This window comes from Schistocerca piceifrons, chromosome X (genome assembly GCF_021461385.2).
Source record: "Schistocerca piceifrons isolate TAMUIC-IGC-003096 chromosome X, iqSchPice1.1, whole genome shotgun sequence".
Lineage (NCBI taxonomy): Eukaryota > Metazoa > Arthropoda > Insecta > Orthoptera > Acrididae > Schistocerca > Schistocerca piceifrons.
In genome coordinates, this window is record NC_060149.1 from 152,077,448 (window position 1) to 152,099,695 (window position 22,248).

Genomic DNA, 22,248 nt, shown 5'->3' on the forward strand with positions numbered 1-22,248 from the left:
GGGAAATGAATCAATTTTTATTACACGAAAGGTTGCAGAGGAGAAATAAGACTACTTGAAGACAATAATGCCATTGCAGCTAATCTTTATGTTAGGAAGCAATAGGTGCCATATACATGCACTTAACCTCAGCGCTACCTGCTTTTTTTTGTGTGATTATCTGGAATTCTACAACCTTTCGTAGAGAATACTAGGCTGTTGTTTGTACGGTTTTCCTCAGCTGCAGTACAGTTCCCCTTTAACGACTGAACTGTGTTTCAACAGCGTGAAATAAAATAATTTTTCCTCATCCTTTAAATGTGTGGCCATTTTCAGCCCAACCTGGATGTGGATATTAACTCGAATTCTCCCAAAGAACTGAATAATGGTCTTCAACTTAAATTAGATATATATAACCCACATATTTTCATACCTGTGATCCTCCCTAGAAGAATGTTGTGGCTCCTGAGAATGTTGCTGGCGCAAGCTGCAACATGTGCTCCCAGGCTGAATCCTATCACGTGTATCTGACTGGGCTGAATCCCAGACTGTATCATGTGTAGCAGCAGCAGAGCAAGTTGCCTGCCTACCAACTCAGTGTTGGCCACTGCCGTGGCGTACGATGGCCCTGCAGCGCCCCGCTGCCAGTCCACAACCAATATGTTCGCGTCCACCTGTATGCAATACCATACACATCGGTTAATATCCTGCTATATCCAACATATTCATTAATGTTGCCTGAAGCGCTGTATAAATAATCGCCTATAGGTGTCTTTGTGACTCATATTATACCATTCTCTATTGTAGCTCAGCGCCCCGTGGATGAAGAGTAACAAGCAGTGAAGTGCTTGCTCTCCAAACGAACAAGTATTTTCATGAAAAGTGAGATTCAAAAATATCTTGATGTTATGATGATGGAGACTTCTGTGTTGCTCCTAGTCTAAAATGGTTGATAGAAAATGGACCCTGAGAGAGAAAGTGGAAGTTGGGATGTGTGCAGGGTGCTGTTATTAAGGGTATCGATTGGAAGAAATGGAAAATGGATAGGGTTAAACTTACTGTCGACAACGGGCTCATCTACATCTACATCTACATCCACACTCCGCAAGCCACCTGACGGTGTGTGGCGGAGGGTACCTTGAGTACCCCTATCGGTTCTCCCTTCTATTCCAGTCTCGTATTGTTCGTGGAAAGAAGGATTGTCGGTATGCTTCTGCGTGGGTTCTAATCTCTCTGATTTTATCCTCATGGTCTCTTCGCGAGGTATACGTAGGAGGGAGCAATATACTGCTTGACTCTTCGGTGAAGGTATGTTCTCGAAACTTGAACAAAAGCCCGTACCGAGCTACTGAGCGTCTCTCCTGCAGAGTCTTCCACTGGAGTTTATCTATCATCTCCGTAACACTTTCGCGATTACTAAATGATCCTGTAACGAAGCGCGCTGCTCTCCGTTGAACCTTCTCTATCTCTTCTATCAACCCTATCTGGTACGGATCCCACACTGCCGAGCAGTATTCAAGCAGTGGGCGAACAAGCGTACTGTAACCTACTTCCTTTGTTTTCGGATTGCATTTCCTTAGGATTCTTCCAATGAATCTCAGTCTGGCATCTGCTCTACCAATGATCAACTTTATATGATCATTTCATTTTAAATCATTCCTAATGCGTACTCACAGATAATTTATGGAATTAACTGCTTGCAGTTGCTGACCTGCTATTTTGTAGCTAAATTATAAGGGGTCTATCTTTCTATGTATTCGCAGCACATTACACTTGTCTACATTGAGATTCAATTGCCATTCCCTGCACCATGCGTCAATTCGTTGCAGATCCTCCTGCATTTCAGTACAATTTTCCATTGTTACAACCTCTCGATACACCACAGCATCATCTGCAAAAAGCCTCAGTGAACTTCCGATGTCATCCACAAGGTCATTTATGTATATTGTCAATAGCAACGGTCCTATGATACTCCCCTGCGGCACACCTGAAATCACTCTTACTTCGGAAGACTTCTCTCCATTGAGAATGACATGCTGCGTTCTGTAAACGGAACACCAACTCGGATCGAAGACGGATAGAGAAAAAAAATCTGGAGGGCTCTTCTTCAAAGGAACCACTCGGGCATTTACCTCAAGCGATTTACAAAATAAAATGAAACAGAAAACACATAAAACATAAATCGGGGAAGCCGGACGGTGATTTGAAGCCCGCTGCTCTCTTTTGTGAGTGCATTTCACCATTACGATCGGTGGCGTGGAGTGCAGGGGGAAGGTGAACACGGAGAGGTCTGTTTGGGAATATACATCCACATCCATGTTCTGAAAATCACTGTGAAGTGCATGACGCTATTGGACCACGTATGGGGGTTTCTTCCTGTTCTATTTAAATATGGAGCGCGGTTAAATTGCGATGTAATTAGTCTAATCTTGTCGTCGCAGCGTTACGTATGGAGTGCAGTAGATTCTTCACTTAACACTAGTTCTGGATCTTTCCTAATCAGGCTTTCGCGGGAGAGTTGGCTTCTATCTTCAGAAGTGTGCCAGTTCAGATAGTTCAACATGCTCTCACGTCAGTCGAATGACCTGTAACAATTCATGCTGCCCTTCTTTGCGAACGTCTGCCACTTGGTTTACCTACTACTGAGGTTATGGGACCACTTGACTTCATATATTCACAGATTGCTACAACTAGGCGTTTGCATGCTTTGAACGAATCAAGTTGTGACACAGTGGCATTTTAGTAATTGGATACAATTTTTCTGAGTATTCTGAGGTGCACAATTTTACGTTTTTGAATATTTAAAGCAAGTTTTCAACATCTGAATCACTTTGAAATCTTATCAAGTTCTGCCTGGATATTTCTGCAGTTTTTTTCACATTTTACTTCATTGTATACAACTGTAGCATCTGTCGATGCCTGTGTTTGCTATTATTGTTGTTGGCCAAGCCATTAATATACAACATTAACATCAAGGATCCTAATTCACTTTCCAGGAACACGCTTGACTTCACTTCTGCTTCTGTCGTTGACACCCTCTTCATGCTGCGTTGTTTCTACGGAGAAATCATCAGTCCAGTAACAACTTTCCCTTGGTATCCCGTATGATTGTACTTTCGTTAGTAATTGTTGATGTAGTACTGAGCAAAATGGCTTTTGGAAGATATGAAATACATCATCCACCTGATTGCCTTCATCCATGGCTTTCAGGCTGTCATGTGAGAAAAGGGCGAGTTGGTGAGCGATGTTTTCGTAATTCATAATGGTTGCCCTGGCGGAGGGGATTCTGTACGAGGTACTCCAATATTATTATTATTATTATTATTAATTTTGGCGTCTGAGCAGGACTCATACAGCCATCATCGCACATGTAAGTTTTAACACATCGAACAGCAACGTACACATTGGATTTGATACATTTCACATCATCATAAATATAAATTTTTTGTAGAATCATGTTAGAATTTGACCTTTTCTTCCAGCAAAAGGCGATATATTCACAACGCTGTCAAGCAGAGCAGAATGGTGATAGTAATAGATGTCAACAAATAGCAACCATTGGTGACAAGGCGTTTAGAAGATGGCTTGTAGCGTTGTATCTGTTCATGTAGCCAAAAAAGATATTATTGAAAAATTCCTCTTCTTCACCACATCGCGCCAGACATGGGGCTAAGACTGTATCATATATGGATTACGCTTGTCTTTGTTTTGGATCAGCGCAGGACACATGTCTAAGATGATTATACAAATTTCAGTACAAATCACTTGGAGTATGCGTGGGAGCAATGTAGCACACACCGACTAACACTCGTTTAGTTTAAGCAAATGAGCCTCCACTACATCTACGTCGCGACTACCTGCGTGCCAAATTTTTCCGCAAACGGTCGCAGCTCTCACAAGACCTCGCCACACAACGTTAAGTAGCAGCCATGATTGAATGTGAGACGCCTTGTAGCGTTCGTCAGTCTTTTGGAACATAGACTTTTCTCGTATCCGAATTTAGGAATCACCTCCTGGTTCGCGCGGGATTAGCCGAGAGGTCTGGGGCGCTGCAATCATGGACTGTGCGGCTGGTCCCGGCGGAGGTTCGAGTCCTCCCTCGGGCATGGGCGTGTGTGTTTGTCCTTAGGATAATTTAGGTTAAGTAGTGTGTAAGCTTAGGGACTGTTGACCTTAGCAATTAAGTCCCATAAGATTTCACACACATTTGAATATTTTTTTGAACTCCTGGTTCACTCTGGCAAGATCTTTGTCTTTGTATTTAGAGGACTCCTGTCATTCTTGGTCAAATTTCCCTCTGATTGTGGATTTAATAACGTTTAAAATATCTGTAACTAGAAGTTCCATGTGCCCCATCGCTCCGCCATGAACGGCTACTTTGGATAGCTTATTTACTGTTTCATTGTGATATATGCCACAGTTCGCTTTAACCCCGCACATGGTAAATTCCTGATTCCCATTTGACATTTGACTCATGTTGTCATATGTTATTGGATTTTTGGATTTTCCGCTGTGCAGATGTCTTAATAGTTCTAGCTCTGATTTGGAATCAGAAACGATCATGAACACAGAACCCAAGCACAACGACATCCATTTTCATTCTTCGAAGCGTCGGTGTAGATGAATCTTGCGTTATTATGTTTGGAGTTATACTCTGTCAAAATGCAATTATTTGAATAATCACACTCAAAGTCTAGGTAAAATACAATTTGTAGTTTCGATACGCTGGTACGGTGGTCTGCTTCACAGCAGAGTAATCTTTGCGCAGGTAGGCTTCGTTTTAGAAATGGACTGGTATCTACGAATCTACATCTATCATACTCCGCAAGCCACTTAATGGTGCGTGGCGGAGGGTACTTTCGGTACCACGATCTGATCCCTCCAACCCTACTCCACTCGCGAATAGTGCGTGGGAAGAATGATTGACGGTAAAGCCTCAGTATTGGCTCTAGTTTTTTCGAATTTTCTCCTCGTGGTCAATACGCGAGATGTATGTGGGGGGAAGTAATATGTTGCCTGACCCCTCCTGAAAAGTGCTGTCCCGAAATTTCAATACTAAATCTCTCCTTGATGCACAACGTCTCTCTTGTAACGTCTGCCAGTGGAGTTTGTTTAACATCTCCGTAACGCTCTCTCGCCAGCTAAACGATCCCGTGACGAAACGCGCCGCTCTTCGTTGGATCTTCTGTATCACCTCTATCAGTCCTACCTGACAGGGATCCCAGACAGATGAGCAATACTCAAGAATCGGGCGAACAAGCGCGTTATAAGCCACTTCTTTCGTTGATGAGTTACATTTCCTTAAGATTCTTCTGATGAATCTGAGTCAGCTTTTCCCACAGTCTTTTATATGGTCATTCCACTTAAAGTCGCTCTGGGTAGTTACGCCTAGATATTTTACGGCAGACGCTGTCTCCAGCTGTTTGTCATCAGTAGTGTAGCTGTACAGTAGTGGATTTCTTTTCCTATGTATGAGCAATATATTACATTTATTTACGTTCAGGGCCAACTGCCAGAGTCTGCACCATTCATCAGTTCTCTGCAGGTCGTTCTGCAAATTCTTACTATCTTCTGGCGTTGCTACTTTGGTATAAACAAATGCATCATCTGCAAATAGCTTTAAATAGCATCCGACGCTTTCTACTACATCATTTATATATACTGTGAACAGCAACCGTCCTATCACACATCCCTGTGGTACTCCGGATATTACCTTTACATCTGTCGATTTATTTCCGTTAAGAGCGACGCATTGAGTTCTATCTGCAAGAAAGTCTTGAATCCAATAGCAGGTCTGCTCCGGTACTCTGTAAGCTCGTATTTTTTTCATTAAACGGTAGTGCGGGACCGTGTCAAATGCCTTACTGAAGTCAAGGGACACGGCATCAGCCTGAGCGCCGTCGTCCACTGCGCTGTGGATCTCCTGGAGGAACAGAGCGAGCTGAGTTTCGCAGGATCTCTGTTTGCGGAATCCATGTTGATTTTTATAGAAGAGCTGTTCATTTTACAAAAACGTCATAATTCTTGAGCATAGAACACGTTCCATAATTCTACAACAGATTCGCGTCAACGATAGAGGTCAATCATTGTGTGGGTCTGTCTTACGTCCTCTCTTAAAAACGGGAGAGACCTGCGCTTTTTTCCTAGTTGTTAGGTGTCTTTCGTTGCTCAAGCGACCTGCGATACATCACTGCTAGAAATGGATCAAGTTCTTTCGCATAATCTTTATAGAATCTTATAGGTATCTCATCTGGTCCTGAAGCCTTTCCACTACTAAGTAATTCTAGCTGCTTTTCGATTCCGCGATCGGTTATCTCAATATTTGCCATTTCGACGTTCGTACGACGATTGAGAGGATGGACAGTGTTACCATCTTCCGCGGTGAAACAACTTCGGAAGACAGAATTCAGTATTTCGGCCTTCTCGCTGTTATCTTCCGTTTCGGTGCCGGTGTGGTCGCTGAGAGAATGAATAAATGATTTTGACACACTTACTGATTTTACATACGACCAAAATCTCTTAGGGTTTTTACTCAGATCAGTTGACCACGTCTTCCTTTCGAAACCGTTGAACGCTTCTGTCATTGCTCCCCTTACACTCATTTTCGCTTCGTTCAGCTTTTGTTTGTCAGCTAGGTTTTTACTTCTCTTGAATCTGAGATGAAGGTCTCTTTGTTTACATAGCGCTTTTCTAACACGACCGGCCGGAGTGGCCGAGCGGTTCTAGGCTCTACAGTCAGGAACCGCGCGACCGCTACGGTCGCAGGTTCGAATCCTGCCTCGGGCATGGATGTGGGTGATGTCCTTAGGTTAGTTACGTTTAAGTAGTTCTAAGTTCTAGGGGACTGATGACCTCAGAAGTTAAGTCCCATAGTCCTCAGAGCCATTTGAACCATTTTTTTCTAACACGGCTATTAAACCATGGTGGATTTTTCCCATCCCTTGAAACCTTACTCGGAACAAACGTACTTGTATAGGGCATGCTGAACGATGTCTTTGAATTTTTCCCATTTGTTCTCCACAGCTTCGTCCTCATCACCGAATATTTGATGCTGACTGCTGAGATATTGTGAAATTTTTATCCTGTCACCCTTGCTGAGCAAATATATCTTCCTATCTTTCTTAACATTCCTTGTAGAACCCGTCGTCATAGATGCTGTCACAGCCTTATGATCACTGATACCTTCCTCTACGTTAACTGATTCGATAAGTTCAGGTCTGTTTGTTGCCAGGAGGTCTGGGACGTTACCCTCACGAGTTGATTCTCTAACTCTCTGCTCAACGTAATTTTCGCACGAGTCATCCAGAACAATGCCACACGATTCCCTGTCTCTGGCACCAGTTTTAATAGCGTAACACTCCCAATCTGTGGCTGGCAAGTTGAAGTCACCCCCTATTACAACGGCATGACCAGGAATATTATTAATGATATTCTGCAATCTCTGTCTGAGGCGCTCTACAACTACAGATCCTGACCCAGGTGGTCTATAAAAGCATCCGATCACCATTTTTGACCGTTCTTTGATACTCAATTTCACCCAGAGTAATTCACATTCGCAATCCGTGATAACCTCGCTAGATTTTATCTAATTTCTTACTGCAATAAACACGCCGCCCCCATTAACGACTAACCTATCCTTACGATAAACATTCCAGTCTGAACTCAGGAGCCGGCCGAAGTGGCCGTGCGGTTCTAGGCGCTGCAGTCTGGAACCGCGAGACCGCTACGGTCGCAGGTTCGAATCCTGCCTCGGGCATGGATGTGTGTGATGTCCTTAGGTTAGTTAGGTTTAACTAGTTCTAAGTTATAGGGGACTAATGACCTCAGAGGTTGAGTCCCATAGTGCTCAGAGCCATTTGAACCATTTTTTGAACTTAGGATTTCGTTGTCATTGCTTCAACCAGCTTTCTGTTCCCAATACTATCTGTGCATTATAGCCTTGAATAAGCGATACTAATTCTGGGAAATTTCCTCGGATGCTCCTGAAGTTTACTAAAATCATATTAATCTTTTCTATCTCTGATCTGCGAGGACCAAGATTCTCTGACATCACTGTGGTTAATTTAACAGAGAAATCGTGTTTACTCCCAAGGGAGGGGTCCTCTAACCTAAAAAAGCCCCATGTGCACGCCACACGTACTCCGCTACCCTAATAGCCGCTTCCTGCGTGTAGTGCACGCTTGGCGTATTAAGGGGAGCCCTACAATTCTGCACCCAATAGCGGAGGTCGAGAAATTCGCATACGATAACGTAGCAGAGCCGTCTGAGCCTCTGGTTTAGACCTTCCACTCTGCTCCAAACCAGAGGACCGCGATCAACCCTGGGTACGATGCTACAAATAGACAGCTTAGCCTGCGCCCCGCGTTCGTTGCTAGTTGCCTTCACCAAATCAGCCAGCTGCCGAAAGGAGCCGAGGATGACCTCAGAACCCAAGCGGCAGGCGTCATTCGTGCTGACATGTACCACTACATGCAGGCGGCTGCACACAGTGCGCTCGATAGCCGCCAGCATGGCCTCCTCCACATCACGGATGAGACCTCCCGGCAAACATACCGAGTGCACACTGGAATTCTTTCTCGCCTTGCCTGCTATCTGCCTCAGGGGCTCATCACCTGCCTAACATTGGAACTCCCAATGCCTAACATACCCACCCTCTGTACTTGTCCGGACTAGGCAGGAAAATCGACCGCTGGCCCAACAGGAGAGGCATCCCGTGCTGGCTCAGAGTTATCATCAACTCCGGGTAGCACCTCGTACCTGTTGCTAAAGACGTGGGAGCCAGCCGTACGGCCTGCTCCCTCTTTCGCCTTCCGTCCAGTGACATGTGGACTCACCATTGTCTGGCACCCACTCTGGAGTGAGGACGGACCGGTCAGATGTTGCGTATCGGAAGCCGCAGTAACGTCCGGGTCACCAGGGGATTCCAGTGACACCAAAGGTGTCGCAGGTCTTGTCACTGGCGCCCCGACGTCTCCGTAACTTCGAGCATTACCTAGAAGCTTGTCGACGGTAGCCAACACAGCTTCCAGCTGTTGACGGACGGCAGGCACTCTCCTTGTGTCCGTTTACAACAATCACAGTCCCTGGCCATATCGTACGGTGTATAAAATAGATATAAGGTCACAAATGGCGCTACTGAATTTGAAAATATACAAAAGGAGAAGAAAGTAACACTAAAGGTTGGTGCGCAGATTTCTCACTGAACTCTGAGACCGCAAGCTATTAAACAGAAATAAATTTCTCTACACGGAAAATTTACACTAGGAAGTCGCCCTACACAAAAGATATTCTCAAGACTCACGCAAAAAACAAAAACCACGGTTGAGTTTCTAACCACTAGCCTACACAGTAAAATACACACGTACAGTTCACTTCTTTGCAGAAGCACGTGAATAAAAAAACAAAGACTAAATTAATTTACCGTTTATCACACAAGCGCTGCTGTTGCTCTGCTGCACATCCTCTCGGCTCGGCGGCTGCCGCTACAATAAGAGGAGGAAGACTTTTATTGAGCCAGTATCTGGACATATGGCACAACCTCATTGAGGTACAGACATTTTGTAATATCTGTCCTTCCATATCAGGCTCCGAAAGTCACTTAACAATATGTGCCGAGGTCTTGTGCGAACTGCAACCGTTTGAGTAAAAATTTAGCACGCAGGTATTCGCGACGTAGATGTAGTGGAGACTGATTTGCTTCAACTAACAGAGCGTTGGTCGGTGTAGACTACATTGCCCCCAGGCATAATCTAAGTGCTATGTACTGATATTTGTCTAATCGTATTAGACATGTGCCCGGTGCTAATCCAAAACAAAGACAAGCGTAATCCATGTATGGGTGCACCAAAAAAACGATACAGTCTTAGCCCCGTGTCTGCATCCGCTCCACACCTCACATCCATGATAGTTCGTAGTATATTAATGGACTTTTCGCAGTTTGCGACAAATTCTGTGATATATGTCTTCCACTGAAGATTGTGGTCGCTATGGAGTAAGAGATATTTGACTGCTGTCTTATGTTTGAGTTCAGAATATGTTCTAAGATTCTACAACAGGTGGATACCAGTGACACTGGGGGGGGTAATTCTGCGAATCACTTCTGATACCATTTATTTAGACGCTTGTGACCTGTGAAATCTTCCAACAACTGGGAACAATTTTTGTCCAAGATATTAACAATATGTTATGGTTAAAATGGGGGCGAATTTAGTTGTAAATTTTGCGTAGAATACGACAGGAATTTCACGAAGCCCTGGAGTGTTGTTCAGTTTTAGTGACTGCAGCTGTTTTTCAACGCCATTGACACTAATATCTATATCACTTAGCTTCGCAGTGGTACGATATTTATACTGGGACAGTACTACATTTTTATTTGCATGGCAACATTTTAAAACAGATTTCAGCGTCTCTTATTTTGTTTTGCTACCGCTTATTTCGATTCCTGCCGAGGGCCTTGCCGCAGTAGTAACACCAGTTCCTGACAGATCATCGAAGTTAAGCGCTGTCGGACCTGGCTAGCACTTGGATGGATGACCGTCCAATCTGCTGAGCGCTGTTGCCAAGCAGGATGCACTCAGCCCTTGTGAGACCAATGGAGGAGCTACTTGATGAGGAAGTAACGGCTCCGATCACGAAAACTGACAACGGCCGGGAAAGCGTGTGCCGACCACATGCCCCTCCATCTCCGCATCCAGTGGTGCCTGTGGGGTGAGGACGACACGGTGGTCGGTCAGTGCCGTTGGGCTTTCAAGGCCTGCTCGAACGGAGTTAAGTTTAGTTTAGCTAATTTCGATTCCTGTGTCGTCTATGAGTATCTGGACACAAACTCTGGGGCTACAATAAGACTACTTATCATCAAAATTTATTTGGGTTTTGTAAGAGATTTATGGATAATATTCTGCTATGGTACGGTTAGTCATTGAAGGCTTTATTCATTGCCCTTTTAACAGCCAAACACATTTCATTCAGTATCTCTCTGTCTGTAGCCCAATGTAATGTTTTACAGTAGTTGTGCTGTGGCCTCTGTTTCTTTAGAAGTTTCATTACAGTAACTGCATGTATCCCACGGAATGTCCCTCTCATCATGAACTGTTCTAATAGGTATGTATCTAACCAGTGCTTGATCCACTGAGCTTCTAAACTTGAGCCACACCACTGCCCGGAGCTAAAAGTTCCGAGTTCCTCCTTGAGATATGACAATGCTGCCTCTTTACCTAGTTTACTTGAATATGTAAATCTTCCCACTGCTTTCAATTGCCCTATATACATTGGTAATCATTGTTTCTACGGCTGTTTCATGGTCACTGACACCAATGATTTAGCGGGCTATCTTGTCATGCCCACCACTTATAAAACTGTAATTATGCTCCAATGATAGCAGTCTTACAGGGGAACGGACATATCGGTGTATATTAGGGAGCTGAGGTTTCCCCAAACGTTCACGATTACATCTGGGAATGAGTTTGGTCCTAATTACGCATTTATGCTCAGTCTTGATGATGAGCCTTATCAAAACAATATCGGATGCAGCATCAATTTTTATCTCAGCTGATTTGAGTTCCTTGTCTGTTGCGAGGAATACACCACCTCCCCTGTCCTTTCGATAAATTCTTACAATGACGAGAAAAAAAACTGGTACAACTTCCTAATATCTTATAGGGCCAACACGAGACTCAGAAGTGTCGCTACAAGACGTGCAATGGACTCGACTAAAAACTAAAGTAGTGTTGGATGGAACTGACACCATGAATCCTGCATGGCTGTCCATAAATGCATAAGAGTACGAGGGGTGGAGATCACTTCTGAACAGCATGTTGCAACGCATCCCAGATATGCACAATAATGTTATTGTCTGGGGAGTCTGGTGGCCAGTGGAAGTGTTTAAACTCATAAGAATGTTCTTGGGGCCACTCTTTAGCCATCGGGATGCGTGGGCGTCTCATCGTCCAGCTGTAATTGCCCAAGCCTGTCGGAATGCACAATGGACATGAGTGGATGCTGGTGATCGGACACGATGTTTACATACATGCCACCTGTCAAAGTCGTATCTAGACGTATCAGGGGTCCCATATCGCTCCAACTGCACATGCCCCACACCATTACAGAGCCTCCACCTACTTGAACAGTCCCCTGCTGACATGCAGGGTCCATGGATTCATGAGGTTGTCTCCATACCCGTACATATCCATCCATTCGATACAATTTGAGACGAGACTCGTCCGACCAGGCATCATGTTTCCAGTCATCAACAGTCCATTGTCGATGTTGACGGGCCCAGGCGAGGCGTAAAGCTCTGTGTCGTGCACTCATCGAGGATACATGAGTGGGCCCTCGTCTCCGAAAGTCCATATCGATGATGTTTCGTTGAATGGTTCGCACGCTGACACTTCTAGATGGTCCAGCACTGAAATCTGCTGCAATTTGCAGAAGGGTTGCCCTTCTGTCACGTTGAACGACTCTCTTCAGTCGTCGTTGGCCCCTTTCTTGCAGGATTTTTCCCCGGCCGCGGCGATGTTGGAGATATAGGAGTCGCCGACCGCGGCGCCTTATTCTTCCTGTTTCCATATCTCTGAATTTGAATACGCATACCTATACCAGTTTCTTTGGAGCTTCATTGTAGATCTCATTGCTGTCAGTTTCGGGTTTTAGCCAGTTTTCTGTACCTAGTGTTGCTTGACTTCCATTCCTTTTTAGGACTTCTAGAAACTTTCGGACATTGTTGCGAATGCTTCGAGAGCTGATCAATAGAATTTTAATACTTTCGTGTATGAAGTACATTTCTCTATTTGTGGGACAGAACATGCTGTACTGCGGAGGAATCAGCTGCAGTAGAACATAACTTAGCTAACTCAGGACTTCTCAAGAAGTACCAAAACATGATAAACAATTATAAATATTGATAGCCACTTGAAACTTGTGCGAGCTGTCCACTGTAGGCTGTCAAATTCTTTATACGAGGTGACATTTGTTGTATAGTGTATTACATTATATAGTCACGTAGAAAAAGGTGTAATTAGATGAATGACGAACACTAACTTCACTTAACGAAGGTTTATTTGGCACTTGCACATACAAGAGCTCGGAGCGAACTGCCTCCGGCCAGAATACATACGGTATGTATATACAGTTACAGAACATTGCAGTACAATGATTCTTGATATTTGTGGATACTTATAGAATGTCCTCGAACAGAATATAGAAATTAAAATTTCACAGTTCAGATGAATTTTGAACTCACGACCGTCCATACCACAGTCTAGCAGCACAACCGCTACACCACAGTGACAATGCTATCAAGTGTCGTCTGCGACATTGCTCTGTCCTTAAGAGAACAGTGTCTCGGTGTTACGTCCTCCTAGTCCGGGAACGAGTCATCGGTCCTGCATACTCCGACTCCCGATGACTGATGTTCGCCCTGGCGGTGATCTTCTTACAACGTCCTTTGCTCTTCGTCACCTTTCCGCCTGTTGCCTGTTGCTGGAGCTTCGAATTTACCCTGGGTCGCAGGATCCTTATAGGGCTTCATTCGAAGGACGTGGACCTTATCTCTGATCTTTCGTCGTCTTGCGTCGAGGTCGAAATCTTCAACTTCATAAGTAACATCAGACAACTGTCTTACAACCTCATGAGGCGCCTGAGGAGCTTCTCAGAGAGACCAACCTTCCGAACGGGAGTGAAGATCCAGACGAGGTCACCAGTCTGGTAGACAACAGGGCGGTGGCTCGTGTCACACCTTCGGCGATCGTTTTCTTGAGCCTGCAGCGTGCGGAGTCGAGCTAACTGCCGAGCTTCCTCAGCTCTGCTTAACACCTGGCCGATGTGGTCGTCGTCCACGTCATCAGCATGTAATGGAAACACAGTGTCCATCGTCGTAGTCGCTTCACGCCTATGCGCCAGAAAAAATGGAGCAAATCCTGTGTTGTCTTGTTTGGCGATGTTGTAGATACACGTCACGAAAGGTAGCACCTCATCCCAGTTACTCTACTCAACATTGACGAACATTGATAGTATGTCGGCCAAGGTCTTATTAAGGCATTCAATAAGCCCATTAGTTTGCGGATGGTAGGGCGTCGTCATGTGATGAGTAATGTTGCACCGACGGTTTATCTCTTGTCACAAGATTCGATTGAAAAACTTTCCCTCAATCTGTAATTAACGACCTTGGGGCACCGTGTTTTAATACAATGTCTTTCACGATGAATTTGGCTATCTTGAAGGATTCGGCTGTTCTCACGACTTTTGTAATGGCATAGCGTGTGAGATGATCAGTGCAAACAATAATCCATCTACAGCTACTAGCAGACGTTGGAAATCGTCCGAGGAGGCCAATCCCAACACGCTGGAAAGGCGTTTCTGCTGGTGGAATTGGTATGAGTCGGCCAGATGGTTTCTGAGGAACTGCCTTTCTCCTCTGACACTCTCGGCAGTGCGACACATAGTGACGGACACTCCTAAATAAACCTGGCCAGAAAAATCTCTTGCAGATCCTATCGTACGTCTTAATAAATCCTAAATGTCCGGCGTCAGGTGTGTCCAGGAATTTCTGTAGAACATCTAAGTGCATGTGTTTAGTAATTACTGGTAGCCACCTCTTTCCAAACGGATCAAAGTTTTTCTTGCAAACATATCCATTAATTCGGTAACTTGTCCTCTAACAGATTTAAGGCAAGCAAAATTTGAGATATCTTGGCACTCTTCTTCTGCTCAGCAGAGAGATCCTGGAGTGCAGCGAGACAGTCACTATCTTTATCAAAGTCTTGATGGTCACGCACAGGGTTTCTTGAGAGACAGTCGGCATCTTCGTGTTTTCTTCCACTTTTGTACACTATGGCAATGTCATACTCTTGAAGACTTAGTGCCCACCTGGAGAGTCGTCCTGTTGGATCCTTAAGACCTTTCAACCAACAACGTGAATAATGGTCTGTAACAACAGTGAATGGCCTTCCATAGAGATAATGTCGAAATTTACACATGGCCCAGATCACAGAACGACATTCTCTTTCTGTAGTTGAGTAGTTTCTCTCGGCTTTTGTAAGTTTCCTAGAAGCATAGGCTATAACTTTCCATTTTCCATCCGAAATTTGCACCAGAACAGCACTGATCCCATACCCACTGGCATCTGTGTGTAGTTCCGTAGGTGCTCTCTCATCATACAGACCAAGTACTGTAGTTCCGTAGGTGCTCTCTCATCATACAGACCAAGTACAGGGTCAGTCATCAGAGCTTTTCGCAGCACATCGAAAGAATCTTGTTGAGCACCACCCCAGATGAATTTAGCATCGGCTTTTAACAACTCTTGGAGTGGCCTGGCTTTGATACAAAAGTCTTTGATAAAACGACGGTAATAAGAACATAATCCGAGGAAGCTTCTCACATCTCTAATACTTTTAGGAATAGGAAATTCCGTTATAGACCTCACCTTTCCTGGGTCTGGCCGCACACCTTATTTGACACAAAGTGTCCTAGTATTTTGATTTCTTTTGCTCCAAAGAGACACTTTCACGCATTAAGTTTCAGTGCGCCTTGTTGGAGACACTTAATAACAGCCCTCAGTCTTTTTATGTGTTCATCAAATGTCTCTGAGAACACTATAATGTCATCTAAATAACAAAGACACATCGTCCACTTCAGGTGACTTAGAACATTATCCATCATCCGTTCAAAAGTTGCTGATACATTACACAAACCAAATGGCATTACCTTAAACTTATACAGGCCCTCAGGGGTGATGAATGCAGTTTTCTCACGATCAGCCTCATCTACTTCGATTTGCCGGTGTCCCGAGTACATGTCCATGGTTGAGAAAAACTTAGCCCCCTTCAGACAATCTAGTGTATCATCAATTCTTGGAAGAGGGTAAACGTCCTTTTTAGTTATCTTATTAAGCTTCCTGTAAGCAACACAAAAGCGCCAACTGCCATCCTTCTTCCTGACAAGAACCACTGGTGACGACCATGGGCTCTGCGAAGGCTGAATGATGTCATTCTTCATCATTTTCTCTACCTTGTCGCAAATTATTCGACGTTCCGCTGCTGACACACAGTATGCTCTCTGGCTTATTGGCTGATGGTCTCCATTGCTAATCTGGTGCTTCATCGTCGATTTGCCTAATTTGTTCTTCACCTGTGGATTGAAGCGTTCAGAGAACTCTTGAAGAATGGCAAGTAGCTTCTTCTGTTGTTTCTTAGTGAGAGCTGGTGATAATCGAGCTAGAAGATCTTGTCTCGTAGTGGTAGCGCCAATTTCGCCCACAGACTCGGCATGGGAGGTTTCTATGATGCTCAGCTGTTCTGCAATTAACGGCTCAGCGTTTGCTATGCGCAAGCATCTTGGAAGGATCTGCTGTTCTCGGCGACAGTTAACTATCCACAATTCACCGAATCCATTCTTCAACGAGACGACAGAGGCTGGGATGACCAAGTTATTCGTCAGTGGTATGCTTCTCTTGCATTCCACTACTAGATCCATGAGTTGATGCATGGCATGACACATGACATTTACTTTTCTAGCACTGACTGCAGGAATGATCACTTCATCCAGCACACATAATCTTCACACACTCAGATGCGTATCTTCCTGTCCACAGTGTCTCATCTCGTCTAGCATGATCTTCGAGTGACCACGATCTATAGTTGCCTGAGAAGCTTTCAAAAAGTCCCATCCGAGAATGTCATGACTACACTGTTATAAGTCGATGAATTCTACGGGCTGTGTATGGCCACTTATACCCACATGAATGACACGTATTCCAGTAGCTTTTACATATTTCCCATTAGCCGCCTTCAGCAGAGATGTTTTGCTGTCGACGAATACGGTTTTCTGCAACTGGCGACGGTACTTCTCCAAAATGACTGAATATGATGCTCCAGAGTCCACAAGAACTCGGGCTGGTCGGCCATCCATGAGTATATCGACGTAGTTTCCTATCATTTTTGCAATGATCGACGGCAGAGGATTTTTCTCTTCTGCAGCCTCACCTCCAAGGAAGGTCGCACCATTTAGTTTTGCAGGTTGCGGCAGCTAGGTGATCGGCTGGAGCTTTTAAACGGCGATGGAGACCGTGATCGGCGGGTTGGGGAGCGTCCTCTCCAGCGGCTAGCTTGCGGCGATCGTGACCTACGTCGTCCTGCACCCACATCTTCTTGTTCATCTTCGTTGTCCCGGAGTTGGCGTCGGCTATCTTCTGGCGCGGGCGTCATCAAATATCGGCCGTCTTTCTCGACAATTGCGCACCACATGTCCCGGTCGTCCGCAGTGGAAACATACTGGTTGGTTATCCTGAGTCCTCCAGACATCAGTCGTCCTTGGTGCCCAAACAGGTTCCTCATGCAGCATTGTAGGACCGTAACTTCACCTGAGACTCGACTTTTTCACCATTTTAAAGGGAAATGAAGGACGAGAGATTGGGTTCAATGTCTGTTCCACTTCCTCCCTGATGACCTCTTGAAGTGTCTCGAATTTTTGCTCGCCGTGCAATCCAAGTGCCTTCTGAACTTCCTCTCTCACTGTCTAACGAAGAACACTTGTGAAATCAGTTGCTTCCTCCATCACAGACATCGATACGACTTTTTCAGACTTCTTGCGTGTAATTCCTTTTTGATGCATTGTCTCAATATACTGGCACCATTTTATGAAGTCGTCTGCTGTCGAAACCTCCTTCAGGAGTAGGGCTTGATACATGTCATCAGCAACACCATTCATAAGATGTGCAACCTTATCTTCCTCCTTCATTCTAGGATCCACTATTTTATACAGCTCCAAGACGACTTGAATGTAGGATGCTGCACTTTAATTTATCTTCAGCCTTGCACTTCTGTCGTTGTGTGTCGCCGAAATACTTGCGCAGTTCCGCCTGAAATACTTCCCGGCTTGGGAACTTCTCCTTGTTGTTCTCATACCATTGTTTGGCAGTGCTCTCCAAGTAGAAAAATACGTTAGCCAAACACACGGTGTCATCCCATTTGTTAAATTTGCCTATACGCTCATATACCTTCAGCTACTTGTTTGGATCTCGGCCATCGACACCAGATAACCCGGAAGGATGTCTCATGTGGTGGCACACAGTTGGTGTCATCGTAACATCCTCTTCTTATTCTGTCTCCGATAGATTGCGATCTGTTGAATATGGCTTGAACTCGGGTTTCTCGCCACGTAAACGGCGGCTCTGTCGTGGCCTGTTGGGAGCCACTGTGTCGTCGATAATGTGCGCTATCACAAGTTCCAATACCCAGCGTCTCCACCAGAATAGTGTCACGTAGAAGAAGATGTAATTTGATGAATAACGAACAATAACTTAACTTCATGAAGGTTTATTCAGCATTTGCACATACAAGAGCGCAGAGCGAACTGCCTCTGGCCAGAACACATACGGTATATATACAGTTACAGAACATTCCAGTACAATGATTCTTGATATTTGTGGATTCTTCTAGAATGTCCTCGAACCGAATAGAGAAATTAAAGTAAAGTTGAGGTGAGTTTTGAACTCACGACTCTCCATGCAACAGTCTAGTATCATAACCGGTACACCACAGTGACGGTGGTACTGAGTTTCTTCTGCGACAATATCACTGTCCAGTTTCGGCCAGTGGTCATTTCCAAACGTAGTCTCTGTCCCCACGTAGCACTAAATAGTTTTTGAATATCAACACATATCACCACGAAACTTTATTTGAAAAAGGCCTCAGCCGAAACTGGACAGGAATGTAATGTATTACATGACTCAATAAAGTTAATCTTCTATAAAGAATCTGACAGCCTACAGTGGATATTTATAATGGATTTATCATTGAAAACTTACGAAGAGGATGTGGACCCACACATGAAGAAACAAATGTGTGTCCTGACCACAAACGTTATATTTTGAGCCTGTGAGAAGAAAACGAATCAGTGACTAATGGCGCAAAGCAAATCACGATATGAATAATACATTGATGAGGACTGTAGAGCACATTAGAGGTGCGGCGGACTAAACTCAGTTTTTCCTGTAGCTCTGTGAGTGATTTAGGTGAAGATTTCTCGAACAGCACAACATCCTCTACGTAAGGCTGGCAGGATATTCATATTCACAAGAAGCGGCGAGGTTAAACAAATATAGACAAAAATAAGCCGTAGTTGTCTTTAGCATACAAAAATGCAGAAAGATGATATTATGTATTGAGGCCACCCAAGGTGTGTGGTACAAGTAGTATTTGTCCTCATTCGTTGATGACATGCCTTCCTCTGTTTCCTGATATTGTCACTGTATCTCCAAATGAAGAATCTCACATTTTTCCTATGCACTGCCCATACGAGGGTGGTTTGAAAAGTTCTCGGAATGGAATAGGAAAAAAGTACTTACATCACTGAAACTTTTTTTTTAATTTTTCAATGTAGTCTCCTTGTAGGTTAATGCACTTGGCCCAACGATGTTCCAATGTCTTAATCCCATCTTGGAAATGAGTCTCCTCCGGGCCTGCAAAATAGCTGTCAACTCTGTCTATCAGTTCTTCATCTGAAGTGAATCTTCGTCCACCAAGAAAAATTATCAGTTTTGGAAGATGGAAGCTTGGCGGAGCAATATCAGGTGAATAAATCTGGTGTGGCAACAATTCGTGGCCTAGTTCGTGTAATTTTGCCATGGCGACGCACATGTGTGCGGGCGCACGTCCAGAGTCGCGGCACCCATCTGGCAGATAATTTTTTCATTTCTAATTCTACAGTTAAAATGTGATATATACCCTTTCAGATCACACATGGCAAGCGTGAGGAGTTTCACGCACTTTCAATCGGTGATCCTCCATGATCATTTTGCGCACTTTTGCAATGATTTCTGGAGTAGTGACACATCTTGGGCGACCAGTGTATTCTGGAAATCGGCATGAATGTCCTTTGCTTTCATATCTTCCTTTACGGAGTACTTAATCACTGCTCGAATCTCGATTTTTTCCATCTTCGCAAACCACTACGCGGGAACAACAACAGAGCCATGTCACCGCCACAGCTCTCTTCCAAGAGCACCGACGTGGCACGTGTTTATAGGCAACAGTCCAATGAATATTACGTGAACAACTCGTTGCGCTAGCACTGACCTCTCATGATGATCCCGAGAACTTTTCAAAGCACGCTCGTATAAAAAGTGTTAATAGTAATCAGTAGGCTATACTCATACTACGAGGGAAGTTCACTAACTAATTCAACACATATTTTCTCGGCCAATTTCGGTTGAAAAAAAGGCGGAATTCGTTGTGGAACGTCGTGGAATATTCCCACTTCCGGCCCTACAGCTTCATGAAGTTCCGATAGGTGGCAATGCTGTACGTAGTCTTCTAAATGGCGCCTGTAACAGAGATGTGTACCGAACACAGAACAGTCATAGAGTTTCTTTTGGTGAAAACCAGATCATCGCAGATATTCATAGATATTTGCTGAATGTCTACGGAGTCTTCAAGTAAACAAAAGCATTGTGAGTCGCTTGACGAGTCATCTGTGATCACCACAACAAGATCGTGCAAACCTGTTCGATCTCCTGCATGCTGGACGGCCGCACAAATGTGTGTCTCCTTCAGTGTTAGAATGTGTGGACATCCTCATTCGAGGTGATCGACGGGTCACAATCAAACAACTCGCTGCTCAACTGGATGTCGCTGTTGGTAATGCTGTTGGGGTACTCAAAGGTGCATGCCAACTGGGTTCCTTGCCACTTATCAGAACGAGCAACGAAGGGCTATCTGTGCGGAATTGCTTGCACACGACAATTTTTTGTCGAAAATCGTCATGGATGATGAAACATGGCTTCATCACTTCGAACCGGAAACAAATGGCAATCCTTGGAAGGAAGGAAGGAAGGAAGGAAGGCTGCCGGCCGGAGTGGCCGTGCGGTTCTGGGCGCTGCAGTCTGGAACCGAGCGACCACTACGGTCGCAGGTTCGAATCCTGTCTCGGGCATGGATGTGTGTGATGTCCTTAGGTTAGTTAGGTTTAATTAGTTCTAAGTTCTAGGCGACTGATGATCTCAGCAGTTAAGTCGCATAGTGCTCAGAGCCATTTGAACAATTTGAAGGAAGGCTGGATTTAACGTCCCGTCGATATCAAGGTCATTAGAGGAGGAGGACAAGCTCGGATTTCAAAGGAACCATGCTGTCACTTGCCTGGAACGATTTAGGGAAATCAGGAAAAACTTAAATCTGAATAGCTGGAAGTAGGTTTGAACCATAATCCTTCCGAATGCGAGCCCAGTGTGCTAATCACTGCGCCACCTCACTCGGTGGCAGTCGATGGTGTGGAGTCACACCACCTCTCCTCCCAAGATTAAGTTTAGGCCCCATCCTCAGCTGGTGAAGTCATGGCGACAGTCTTCTGGGATTCTGAAGGGGTTATTATATTTGATGTCCTCCCTCACGGTGCAACGATCAACTCTGAAGTTTATTGTGCTACCCTCAGGAAATTAAAGAAACGACTTCAGCGCGTTACTCGCCACAAAAATGTAAACGAACCTCTCTTTCTCCATGACAACTCAAGGCTTCTCATAAGTTTGTGCACCCGACAGGAGCTCACAAAACTTCGGTGGACTGTTCTTACTTATCCACCCTACAGCTCGGATGTCGTATCTCCTGACATCCATCTGCTTGGCCCAATTAAGGACCTACTCCACAGGAAGCAGTATGAGGATGATGGGAAGATTATTGACGCAGCAAGACGTTGGCTCCAGTGTCGACCAGTATAACGGTACCATGCAGGCGTACAGCCCCCAATTAAGGACCTACTCCACAGGAAGCAGTATGAGGATGATGGGAAGATTATTGACGCAGCAAGACGTTGGCTCCAGTGTCGACCAGTATAACGGTACCATGCAGGCGTACAGCCCCCCCCCCCCCCTTAGTAAGGTGACGTAAGGCCGTCACATTGAAGGGAAATTATGTTGAAAGTAGTGTTTTGTAGCCAAAAGAGTGGGGGAACACTCTGGTGTATTGGAATCCTGAGTAAAACCAACCTGCTTTTAGAACAAAATTTACTGCATTTCTTACCGAGCGTGACTTATATACTGAGCTACCAAAGCCTTCATTGCAAAGTCGCAGAACCCCTTACCTTAGAAAAAAACAATTGTCTACTCATAGCACCATGCAGAATGGGCTGTATTAACATTAATGAAGCGTGAAGAAAGTATCTAAAATATGATTAGAAACAGTGCATTAATTGTTGCAAAAATTCTTAGACCTATACTGTTTTAACCACAGGAGTTTGAGGCTAACAACTCAGAAGCTCTGCTCCAGGTCGTGATCATGGTTCCTC

The 22,248-nt window shown here is 44.6% G+C and overlaps 1 protein-coding gene across 3 annotated transcripts in view; it reads right to left on the minus strand.

Moving 5' to 3' along the window:
• Nucleotides 1–22,248, minus strand: part of LOC124722038 (pancreatic lipase-related protein 2-like) — a 132,766-nt gene that overhangs the window by 78,242 nt on the left and 32,276 nt on the right. For all 3 annotated transcript variants that reach the window (XM_047247231.1, XM_047247229.1, XM_047247230.1), the window contains exon 4: nucleotides 413–653. In XM_047247231.1, coding sequence (XP_047103187.1) covers nucleotides 413–653 — 241 coding nt within the window. The remainder of the gene's footprint in view (nucleotides 1–412; nucleotides 654–22,248) is intronic.